General features: G+C 42.3%; 1 protein-coding gene across 5 annotated transcripts in view; it reads left to right on the top strand.

Moving 5' to 3' along the window:
• Nucleotides 1-8,829, top strand: part of CAPRIN1 (cell cycle associated protein 1) — a 35,719-nt gene extending 26,890 nt beyond the window's left edge. For all 5 annotated transcript variants that reach the window (XM_028728221.2, XM_028728229.2, XM_028728234.2 and 2 more), the window contains 2 exons: nt 3,095-3,158; nt 4,579-8,829. In XM_028728221.2, coding sequence (XP_028584054.2) covers nt 3,095-3,158; nt 4,579-4,643 — 129 coding nt within the window. In that variant the 3' untranslated portion in view covers nt 4,644-8,829. The remainder of the gene's footprint in view (nt 1-3,094; nt 3,159-4,578) is intronic.
• The last annotated feature ends 4,060 nt before the right edge of the window (nt 8,830-12,889 follow it).

The following is a 12,889-nucleotide window of genomic DNA, read 5'->3' as shown; positions in this document are numbered from 1 at the left end:
GATGTGGACAGGCTGCTTGGACGAGTGAAGCCAACCACCTGTCTCCTGGATCCTTGCCCATCCTGGCTTATAAAAGCTAGCCGGGAAGGACTGGGCGATGGGCTTCGTGGGGTGGTGAATGCTTCCCTCCGTGAGGGAGCCTTCCCAGACCCGCTGAAAGAGGCGGTTATTAAACCGCTTCTTAAAAAACCATCTTTAGATGCGGCCACGATGGCCAATTATCGCCCAGTCTCAAATCTTCCATTCTTGGGCAAGGTGATTGAGCGAGTGGTTGCTGAACAACTCCAGGCACGCCTGGAAGAAGCGGACCATTTGGATCCCTTCCAGTCGGGATTCAGGCCTCATCATGGGACTGAAACTGCCTTGGTCGCACTGGTTGATGATCTCCGGCGGGCTAGGGACAAAGGTGAGAGCTGTTTCCTAGTTCTGCTGGATCTCTCAGCGGCGTTTGATACCATCGACCATAACATCCTTCTGGACCGTCTTGAGGGGCTGGGAGCTGGGGGCACTGTCATACAGTGGTTCCGCTCCTTCCTCCTGGGCCGTGTTCAGAAAGTGGTGGTGGGGGATGAGTGTTCAGACCCCTGGGCCCTCACTTGTGGGGTGCCTCAGGGCTCTGTCCTCTCCCCCATGCTTTTCAACATTTACATGCAGCCACTGGGAGAGATCATCAGGAGGTTTGGGCTGGGTGTTCATCAGTATGCGGATGATACCCAGCTCTACCTCTCTTTTAAATCAGAACCAGTGAAGGCGGTGAAGGTCCTGTGTGAGTGCCTGGAGGCGGTTGGAGGATGGATGGCGGCTAACAGATTGAGGTTGAATCCCGACAAGACAGAAGTACTGTTTTTGGGGGACAGGAGGCGGGCAGGTGTGGAGGATTCCCTGGTCCTGAATGGGGTAACTGTGCCCCTGAAGGACCAGGTGCGCAGCCTGGGAGTCATTTTGGACTCACAGCTGTCCATGGAGGCACAGGTCAAATCTGTATCCAGGGCAGCTGTTTACCAGCTCCATCTGGTACGTAGGCTGAGACCCTATCTGCCTGCGGACTGTCTCGCCAGAGTGGTACATGCTCTGGTTATCTCCCGCTTGGACTACTGCAATGCGCTCTACGTGGGGCTACCTTTGAAGGTGACCCGGAAACTACAACTAATCCAGAATGCGGCAGCTAGACTGGTGACTGGGTGCGGCCGCCGAGACCATATAACACCGGTCTTGAAAGACCTACATTGGCTCCCAGTAAGTTTCCGAGCACAATTCAAAGTGTTGGTGCTGACCTTTAAAGCCCTAAACGGCCTTGGTCCAGTATATCTGAAGGAGCGTCTCCACCCCCATCGTTCTGCCCGGACACTGAGGTCCAGCTCCGAGGGCCTTCTGGCGGTTCCCTCACTACGAGAGGTCAAGTTACAGGGAACCAGGCAGAGGGCCTTTTCGGTAGTGGCACCCGCCCTGTGGAACGCCCTCCCATCAGATGTCAAAGCGATAAACAACTACCTGACATTCAGAAGACATCTGAAGGCAGCCCTGTTCAGGGAAGTTTTTAATATGTGACATTTTAGTGTATTTTTTTATCTTTGTTGGAAGCCGCCCAGAGTGGCTGGGGAAACCCAGCCAGATGGGCGGGGTACAAATAATAAATTATTATTATTATTATTATTATGTAGAAGTATAGAATTATACTGCCAATTATAAGGCAGTTTGTTAACTTGAGTCACCCCAAAATATCTGACAGCAATCTGTGAACTTGAACTGCTAATGGCCAAGAGAGAGGAGGGTCTAGAGCAGGTGTGGGGGGGCTTTGGTCTTCTAAATGTTTTTGGATTACAATTCTCATCATGCCTAGCCAATGGCCATGTTTGCTGAGGTTGATGGAAGTTGTAGTTCAGCAGCATCCGGAGAGCCAAAGGTTCCCCATCTGTTGCCTAAAAAACCAGAGGTCCAGCAGCCTTTGAGAATTTTACCAGTTATACCTCTTGTTGAGTTGAGATACAGAAAGTGTGTCATTTGAAGGGAGGGAGAGGGCAGACAGAGATAGGAAGTTGGCCTACTCAAGCCCCTGGTGGCATCTAGTAAGTGCCCTGGAGCTGCAGAGGCTTCAAGTTGGGAGGGAATGAGTGCTGTGTGGTTAAGAAGCCCAACTCTTCTCCCTAAGCGAAGTGGTGGCTTTCTCAGGAGGAAGGAAATGAAAAAAGTTGCCTGTGCTTCTCTTCTCCTGCCTCAAATAATAGTTATAAAATACTGTGGGTTGGGGTGGGCAGCTGCCTAGTCCTATATGGAACGACATAGGATCACCAGGGGATGGGTGGAAGTTGAGAAAAAAGGTATTCTTTCACCACTCCAAATTCTTGTCTTCTCTCCCCCGCCACCCCTCCTGAACAACATTGCAAGTCTCTTGTTCTAGATTGACTAGAACTCTGTTCTTAGGGACATTGCAATATTGTGTTCAAATTCCAGCTTGCCGTTTTCTGGGTTTTGATTCCATCTGCCCCATGTGTGAACAGAAAGCATTTCTATGTGTGCACAAGAAAGGAAGGGTGCTAATGGCTTTCTCTTTTAGCTGCATCCCCTTGTCCCCCAATCTTCTGAAATGGTTTTTAAGGGTGTGACTGAAATAGCACATATGCCCATTTGAATCCTGGACAGGGACTTCCAAAAACTAACCGTATTTTTCACTCTATAAGACGCAACCCCTCCTAAAAAGTAAGGGGAAATGTGTGTGCGTCTTATGGAGTGAATGCAGGCTGCGCAGCTTTTGCTGAACTCAGGAGAGCAAGAGGGATCGGTGCGCACCAATCCCTCTTGTTCTTCTGGCTTCGCTTCGCTGGAGAGGCACTGTGCATCTTTCCCTCTCTGTGTAGCGCCCCTTCAGCGAAGCGGGAGGAGAAATGGAAGGGGCTCCGTTTCTCCTGCCACTTCGCTGAGTGGGAGAGAATATTTTTTTTCCTGTTCTCCTCTAAAACTAGGTGCGTTTTACGGTAGGGTGCATCTTAAAGAGCGAAAAATACGGTATATCCTGAAATAAAATACTGAAATGACAATTTTTAAAACCATTTTAATGAAACTTGTTGCACTTCTCTTTGGTCATCTTTTTTTCTAGGATGGATATCAACAGAATTTCAAGCGTGGCTCTGGACAAAGTGGTCCTCGGGGAGCCCCTCGAGGTAATATTCAAGTGGTGAATCTCTGATTGAATATGTAGAGAGGCTCTTAGGAGTTGCAGACTTTCAGCTGTTTCAGTTCACATGTGTTTAACTGTTGTAGACATTTGTTGAAAGTTGTTCATGAATTTGATTTTTGAACTGTATATTGTTAAACTTCCTTTCTCGGCTTTTATTTAAGGCTACTAGGTTGCTTTTTATTCCTTGCCCAAGCCACTGTTGAAAATGTAAGCTTACCCAATTGTGAGGTGTGTAATTCTGCTGTGAAAAATGTTTGGCAAGCTCCAATAGTGTCTGCTTTTGTATTTTGCTATTGCTACTTGGATTTCAATAAAGATCTTGCATTATTTGTAGCCTGTTCAGAAATTCTGTTTTCAGCTACATAAGATGCTATATTCTTGTATCCAGATGGAATCTGTTGAAAAAGACCTACTCAATTTCGCATGTAAATAGCATACATATTTTCAACTTTATTCTGTTTGCTGCTGTATACTTAAGTGTACAAAATAGTTTGCAATTGGAAAATAAGCAAAGCAGTGGCTGCAGTTCAGTCAAGTGTGGGTGTACTCCCTGTGCAAGAATTCATTCCAGAGGGCTCAGTAGAGCCTCTTGCCCCACCCCACCCCAAATTTCCCTTGCCAGTATGAGCACAGGATGTGCAGAAGGAAGCTGGATGGTGCTATAGGAAGCACATAAACAGGTATTTAGTTCCCTGCAGTGCCCCCTTATGTCACCAATGTATGTACACTTGGTGGGAGGATGGGCTTTTTAGTCTTGTGGGTGGGGGACTCTACATGTTGGCACTATGCCTGCTCTTGAGTGGATAGAAGCCAATAATTTTTTAGTGCACCAGCTGAAAATGGATGTAGGACTTAAGATGAGGCAAAAAAGATAGTTAAATCTCATCTAGTGCAAACTTTATTATAAATCCTTCCAGAAAATCCATTGAACGAAAGTAAATTACAGGAATTTCTTACGATTGCTTTGATGTACCGAAATACGAAATAGAACCACTGGAAGCAGTTCTAACCAGATACTGCCCTTTTAGTGTCTTGGATCAGCACACTGACAATTGTCTATACTATATTTTGTTTTAGAACTGTATACAATACTGTTATTCAGTTACTACATTTCAATAGTACTTTGTAGTTGTGTTCACTGAAATATAGTTTATGGCTTATTGGTAGTAGATTGGTAGGCATTTGGAACAAAGGTTAGATTTAAGACTGATGTAAGTAAGTTGTTTGTGTACATTCAAAGCCTGTCTTCACCTGGTGAGCGAATAGGTATCATTCCTCTTCTTATTGTCTCTAGGCATTTATTAGACAAACATAGTAGGGGACCAGACTTTAGAGAGGCAGCCATTCTGACTATTAAAGGATCTCACTTGATCCAAAAATAAAATGCTATTTTTATTTTCTAGGTCGTGGAGGGCCCCCAAGACCCAACAGAGGGATGCCTCAAATGAATGCTCAGCAAGTGAATTAAACTAATTCACAGGATTACATTTAAACGCCAAAAACACACTGGCCAGTGTACCATACATGTTCCAGAAGAGTTATCTCTTGGTTCTCCTTTATAGGAAGTTCATAGTAAAGGGATTATTTTCATTGCCCATAAAGACAAGACTACAGTTGTCAGCTTTATACCTGGATATGGAAAGAAACAACGTTTACTCTGCATGTTCTATCCTAAGCATCATCTTGAGCCTTGCACATGAGATCCAGAATTTTTACCCTTGCTCTGATTAAAAGCAAAAAATGGCAGTTTTAGGGTTATGAAAATCTCCATAGTTAACTGAACAGGCAGAAATAACCCCACTGACTCCATTGACATTATATAGTGCTGCAGCAAATTCGGATAAAAATATCTAAATCCCTAAATGTTTTACTCAGAAAATTGGTGTATTTAAACTTTGACATGAAAGGAAGATGGAAGAAGCGAATTGTGGTTTGACAGAGCAACTGCATTTCAGCTTTTTCTGTTAGACTGAAGCACTGAACATCTGTGATGCATAATAAATGATGCCTATACCCCAACTAATAAGCTGATGGACAGCTTAGGGCACACCCTTGGTTACAGCATTTTTTTTTATTAGGCCTGACTTGCTGTGGCAAAGGGATGCATTAATTGTTTTGTGTAGCTGTTGATATAATTGTGTAAACCCAGAATTAGGCTTTGATTGGCACTTTAAATTTTTCTGTAAGAAATAGAAGATGTAATCTGAATGGCCACATTTGTTGCAATGTGAAGTGTTAAAGAATTCTCTCCTGAACACATTTCTGGGATAGCAATGACATTTGTAAGGATTGGTATTCTTATCTTTCCTTATTTTTCCCCCTTGTCTGCCACTGATACTTGATCTTGCTGTATTATTGCCCAAATAACGGATGTCGGTACTGATGGGAATTAATGGATATTCATAACACTTTTGGTTACATTATTTCTATTTTGCAGCCTGAAGGTTTTAAGAAATCTCAAATCCCTGCTGCTGCCCTTTTAAATTGCTCTCTTTTGAAAAGCACCAGTATGTGTTTGGATCGGTTTCCCCTTTAAGGGAAATTACAGCCAGCAGTTACAGATTTAAGCAAGATAAATAAAACATGTTTATAAAAAAAATGTATTCTTTAACGTATCTTAAGTGACTACTGCAAATGTAATAGGGAAACAGAAACTTCAGAAGCACATTCCCAGATCTTTAAATGTTAACGTTCAAAGATATTCAGAAAGTTAGTAGGTGTATTATCTTCTGTGGAGTCTTGAAACTTATCTTCTGAGGAGATGCAGTCATCTCCCTCTCCCCCTCATTCTCTCTCTTTCTCTTTCTCTGCTCCCCCCCAACCAATTGAAGACTGTTGAAGCTGATCATTCAAGCCATCTCATGAGCTGTACATAATAGTTTGAGCAGGTAGTGAGAATTGTATTCATGGCACCTGTTGAATGTAGCAGTCCAGCCCATGGAACCCACTGAAGAAGAGTTTCTGAATTATTTGGGAATATATTTGCAGAAGGCTGATTCTGTGTGCACAGTGCCCTTTTTGTATTGGTGCTGATCCCCTTTCAAGACTGTTTTTGTTTCATGGGTATAGTTAATTGAACTGAAAAAGAGAATAGATTTTTAAAATCTGATTGGCAAGTAGTGGTTTCTTCTTAAATTACTTAGCATCTGTGCCCACCTCCATTTATTTAGAAAGGAGAAAGACTTCAGCTATCACCATGAGAATTACCTACTTTCATCTTTGAGGTTGTCCTAGGTTGTAATTACTAAGTACTTACAAGTAGCATTTTTGCATTTCTAAAAAGTGACCCCCATCCATTTTATACAGCTAAGCAAGTCTTCTAACAGGTTGGTACAGTATCTGAAGCCAAAGGTTCAGATTTAGGAACTAAATAGGCAGAAATTTGTGGTGTGATTATACACACAACCACACACCCAATTTTTGTCTAGAAAAGCTGTGCAAGTATGAATTATGCAAATAGCATGCTTTGGGGTTATTTTACACAATTTTTTGCAAGCTTTGGCTGTAAGGAGCCATGCAGCACAATCAAGCCATACATTCTGAATACTTTGGAAATACTGCTAACCTCCCTCTTTGGCTTCTGAGATTTTACTCAACTATTTTTGTACTTTCAGGGCCAATATTGTAGCTATAAAGGCCAGAATCCCTGGGCACTATAATCAAACTAAAGTACACATCTTAAAGTTGAGCTCTACTCTTCTAAATATTATTGATTCCTTATGTTCTCCATAGTGACTCAGCATGACCAGAAGGCATTGGGTTGTATCCATTTTGTTTGCCGAAGGGACATCACCATAATGGACGCTTCCGCTGAAGGGAGGGAAACAGATTTTTCATTTCCCCTTTCCTTAATTGTTCCCTTCCATTCTGTTCCAAAGGGTCATCTAAGCCTCTGGAGCAGATTTGCAGGGTGCATAGGAGGCTGCTCAGCATGAAGAGGAATAACCAAAACCATCACCTCCCCATTGTCCATTGAAGTGTACAATTAATAGAGTTCCACTTCTGGATGCAACCCCTGAGTTGGAGACCAACGTGGTGATGTTATGACTTCACTGGTGGTAGTCTTTATGATCACTGGATCTTAAATGATTATATTGAATTAGGAAATTGTCATCCACCTTCATAGCTTGGAAAAAAGTGAAGTACTATTTAATAGAGGCCTATTTGTGATAGAAAAGCTACAGTTCAAACAACTTAGGAGCAGTATTAGATGTATTTATTTGCCTTATTCAGATCATCACTTTGTATGTTAGAATCCTGTCTTCTTCCGTGACCAGCCATCAAAAAGACATGAGATAGTGCTTCTCCCGAGAGAGAGAGATGCCAACCATAGTGTTTTCCTCCAATTATTTTTCAGGATCCAAAAATTCAGTTATGATCTTCAGACTCTTAACTAATATATTGATACAATAATACACTTGTTAATTCCTTTTTAATCTGGCAAAGCTACTGCCCTTCACAACAGTCTCTGGTAATGAGATCTACAGATGTTTTGTGAATTGTTTTAAGAAAGGTGTGTCTGTTTGTGGTGCCCATTCTAGAGTTACTGCTTTATCATCAAAATAGAATTTCCGTGTTCAGTCTTCATGATCGGTTCATTGTTCATCTACATCCTCCTAGACCTTTCTCACAAGTCAAGATGAAAAGCAGTTTGAGTCCCTCCTATTACTATTTCTGCATCTGAATGGTGTTAAAAGTGGGGCAAACAGTTTAACAGAAATCAAATACATATTGAAGGCAATGTAGGAGTTATATTTGCATATGAGACAAAGGAAAAGTGCTCATGTGTAAAATCTGTAGACATTAAGTGAATGGAACTGTTTTGTCTGCCTTGGTGTTTTCGCGCCTTGTTTTTTAACTGCAGTACCTTTAAGCTGATGACTTTATTAAAAAACAATGACATTTAGAATCAAACACTCTGGATGTATATTTTTAAAAAATTCCACTGCAGCCTACATTCCTAAACTTCAGTGTATGTTAAAATACCACTGGTGTTAAAAAAAAAACAAAACTTTCAAAGCTTTGCCCTGCATCTTTCTCTGGTATTCTACTTTTTGTTAAATACCACCAGTACATTCAAATGTGTGTTTGGTCATTCCTGTTTCTACTGCCACTTAACAGAAATTACATTTTAAAACCTTGCCTGCCTTTTCTGTGATTTCGGTGTTGCCATTGTAATGTTCTTCATCTCTCTTCACCCACACAAAGTTTACTCTTGCAATCAGCTTAGCATTCTTTTAATTAATGTACAATCTTCATTTTTAAAAATTACACCCTTCATTTGGATAGGAAGAGGTGCTTACAGTAGTACATTAAAAGTATAGTAAGTTGCCCCTCTTGTGACTGTTGCCTAATGTGACTATTAAATTGCATGTTGTGTTAGAATTGTTCAAAGCCAAGCTTGTAATAATATATCTATGCAAATATTGTGAATTTTAAAAATTAGAAATTTGAGGGTAGTGATTAATTTGGACGTTCCTGGAAGAAATTGAAATTAGTGCCTATGCAGCTGTATTCTGCACTTTTGACTGCAGATCAGATTGGTGAACCATTGCCTTTTACTGCTCCAGCCCAATGAGGCATTTATTTTGTAGTTCTTGTATGGGAAAAGCGTGAGAACTGGGATTTTCATTAAAACAATGTAATTTAAATTATTATAAGCTTTATTATTTTCACACTGACATCACCAGCAATCATGATTTTACGTGAAATCTCGCCACCAGTTTCTTCCAAATGAACTTCTGCCAGTACAGATAATTTGCATCCTAGATCACAGAAAGGAAGGAAGCCTGGTTTTAAACACAACTGGGTGTGTGTGCAAAGAAGAAGCGTGTGTCTGTATAATTTCACACCTTTTTGTGATTGCATTTTTGTAATAACTTTTTAAAAACTTTTAAATGTATTTTAAATCGCAACCCATCCTATCATTTTAGGGTGAAAGTCAGGTAATATTTAAACAACACTGCTGGCATAGTTGTGAAATTTCAGCATATAGTAAAGAATCTGACATGGGACTTACACTTCTAATGTAAATGTTGTTGTTTAGTCGTTTAGTCGTGTCCGACTCTTCGTGACCCCATGGACCAGAGCACGCTATGTGTACCTAATTGCCTGTAAATATAGACAGGCAATTAGGTACACATAGTATTTTCAGGAAACCTGAGACTCCCATCATTCCTGAGCATTGAGCGTGCTGACTGGGACCGATGGGGGTTGGAGCTGAGCAACATTGGAAAGGCCACAGGTTCTCCACCCCTGTCTTCAGAGTAATTACTATAGACACAAGTCTACTTTTTCAGAAGAGTCAAGACTAGCTTATTAGGTAGTACAAAGTTTTCAAAAGATAATGCTAGTTAAAACTAGGTTCCAGAACTGATTTTAATAAAATTGAGAAGACTTTCACAACACTATAGTTAATGTAAAAGTGGGTATGTGAACGAAACCCATGTTTCAGGGTGTTAATGCCCGAATAGAGAAGCTGCATAATATTTCATCTGCAGTGAAATGAACTGAGGGTCAGTTCATTCGATACCACGAGGAAGATGCTTTCCCACCTCTGTTTATTCTGCAGCATCTTTGCTGTTACGCTGTTTTGCCTTGATTCAGGAAGTACCCAATACTACAGTCTTTGGCTATTGGAAATTCATGCTAAACATGTTTACTCACTAGCTTTTTTGTCAACCAAGCCCCCCTTTTAAGCACCATTCTACAAGCAAAATTCTATAATGGCAGCAGCACAAGCCGAATAGTGTGTCAACCTAGCAACACCCATCTGTTCTAAATGCATATATAGGGCTGATATCTGCAGATCCAACTCTGAAACGAATGTCAAATTAGCCATGTATTTGTCTCCAGTTTGTTCCTCTTTTTAAAATCAAACGTTAGGAATAAAAATCTCCATGAAGGTTGTATTTCCCGTTGAACTGCCCTGTGCAACTGCCTAATGTTCAACACTTCCATTCATCTTAAGCCTGCCTCCTTCCTGTGATGTTGAATCTTCTTAATACTGTGGTTCAAACAATGTTCATGGATACACTTCTGAAGTTCACAATGATCATCCACAGTGGTAAAGGCTACATAGAAGAAACAACTACACTGGGATACTTGCTTCATTTGCAGCAACTATTTCAAGCCTGAATAGAGAAGGAAAACGCAGAGAATGGCCACGTTCATGCCATACATTTAAAACACTGATACCACTGTAAAACTTGTTAAGTGTGTCGAGACTTCTTGGAGACCTCTAATTCCCCTCCCAAAACTATAATTCCCAGTGGTTTAACAATCCCTATTCCGAGGAAACTGGCAAGGGAATACCGGTGGTCTCACAACCCTCAGCACCCCTAAGGGTGATATCCTAGTGTGTTATATATATGGTGTGAATGTGACCCGTATTACAAATGGCTGAAAAATGACACATAGTCCTGATAACCATTATGCTATATATTTGTCTTTTGAGAAGTGATATTTGTTTACTGTGTAGTCATGATTTATATATCTTGAGTGTGGATGGAGAAAAATAGGACTCCTGCTTTCCAGCCCTGCACTTCCCTCCCCACAAATAGACATCTGGGACTAAATCCAACTTCCTTGATCTAATTGGTGGACTACAATGAAAATATGTAACACTAAAACGTGACACTAAAATGATTTGTTCTATTAGAGAAGGTGATTTAAATAAGTTATTTACCTAAATTTCCTACTCACTAGGCACTTGTCCCATGTAGAGCTCACTTCAGAGTAAAGCACAGGCTTATGTTGTAAAGCACCCACAAACTAGGGAGCAGTGCTATTTTTCTTGAAAAAGAGGTATCGGAACTCTCTATGAACTCTCCTTGTTTTCTTGTCATTTTAGAGGCGCCCATCTGAGAGGTGCTGGACCTGAGTTCTGGCTGAAAAAAGCCCTGCTGGGGAGCAATTTGAAAACACAATCGTGTACATGTGAGGCTTGCATCTTGACAATACCATCAGTAAGGTCCATGGCTCTGTGGTAGAGTGCGTGTTTATTGGCAATGCACTTTAAGGCTCCCAATTGTTCACGGGCTACCACAGCCACATCTCCACCTGCCCACGATGTAGATCTCAGGTGTGGGGCAGTTGGTGTAATCTTGGGTAAAATGCCTTGTAGCAGAGCCAGCCTGCCCGCGAGATGTGATGAAATGCCTACTTCCGGTAGCGGAAGCACAAGAGGCAGCATTCTGCCCACTTCCACCACTGCCAGAATGCCCCCCTCTCAGTGGCAGTGAAAGTGTGTGTATGGGGGGTGGAGTGTGGCAGCGGTGGGGACAGGAGGTGGCAATTCCTGATTCACCTCAGGTCACAAAATGGACTGGGTTGCCCCTGCCTTGTAGGCTAAACTGGAAATTGTGCCATACCTGAATCACACCCCGCCCCCCGGCCAGTGTACACAATACTGAGCTAGATTAATCAATTTATTATAGACTGTATAATGCAGCTGTGTTCCTGAATCTCAAGTTAATTTGCTTAGCCTTAAGACTATGATGCTATACATATTTATCTGGCAGGGAGTTATCTCTGAATTCAACAAGACTTCTGAGTAGACAGGCCTGGGACTGTACTGTTAATCCCTATCCCAAACTTGATTATTGGAAGTTCATTAGCTAAGTCTTACTACTGGATATTTTGAGGTTTCTGTTCTGGGGAAAAAGTGGTTTCTGTAAGCTGTTTAAAAAGGTAGCTCTGTTACAAATGGTAAACAGGAATGGTGTTTGTAAACACACACACAAACACTTCAGTCAAGCCAACGATTCAAAAACTTAAAATTCAGCTGGAAGAATTGCATGGCCTGTATATATTTTTGTGTAGGCTGAGGAAGAGGTAGGAGAGACTGGCATCAAATTTTCGGCCATGATTCTGAGCCTTCTTGGTAGATAAGGCTACCAGGGACTTCTGCCCGTATCGGCTATGTGCGCTACGTCTAAATGCCAGTTGGGAATTACAACGTGGGGAGTGTTGCTGTTACACTCAGGTCCCGATTACGGGCTTCCGAATGGTTGACTACTGTAGGAACAGGATACTGGACTCAGATGGACTTTGGGGAGCTCATCCTGCAGGGCTATATTCTCAGCAACACTATTTGCGTTGTGGCGACAGTAACGAAAGAGTGCATCACAGGGCGAGATCTTTCTTTGAGAGGATGAAATACACGGGAGCCCTTCGAGGAACTGAAGCGGGCAACGCACATGGCTGAGAAGCAAAGCTGGAAACGGAACGTGGAGGCGCTCCCGGAAAAAATAAATGCGGGTTTGCAGAATCAGAAGAATATTTGCATCAGCCACTAGGCATAGCAATAAAATAAAATGTACTGAAGATAGAGATACAATGCATTTTGGGGGTTTACATCCATAATCAAATAGTAGATCTTACTCTAACTGCCCCCTCGGAAAACCTTGCAGTTTTTGCTGTCACCTGAAATTAGCGGGGTTACAGTCTTATTGGCAGGTTTCAGCTCAGCGCTATGCGCGCATGGCTATGCGGTAGAGAGGGACCAAGTGCCTAGGACTGGGCTCGAAGGCACCGGGACTCTCAAGATCCGTATGTCATGGAAAGGCCCGCGGCTACCAATTCCAGCCAGCTTCGCAAGCGGGCGGACGCTAAACGCACGAGGACCGCCGGCGCCTCCTCCTGCTCCTCCTCTTCCTGCTCGTGGCGAATACGATATCAAAAAGCGCCCAGGCGAAAAAGGCCCCCGGCTGG

Source organism: Podarcis muralis, chromosome 1 (genome assembly GCF_964188315.1).
Source record: "Podarcis muralis chromosome 1, rPodMur119.hap1.1, whole genome shotgun sequence".
Taxonomy (NCBI): Eukaryota; Metazoa; Chordata; class Lepidosauria; order Squamata; family Lacertidae; genus Podarcis; species Podarcis muralis.
The sequence above is the reverse complement of the archived record's forward strand: the minus strand, read 5'-3'. Positions and strand labels throughout refer to the sequence as shown.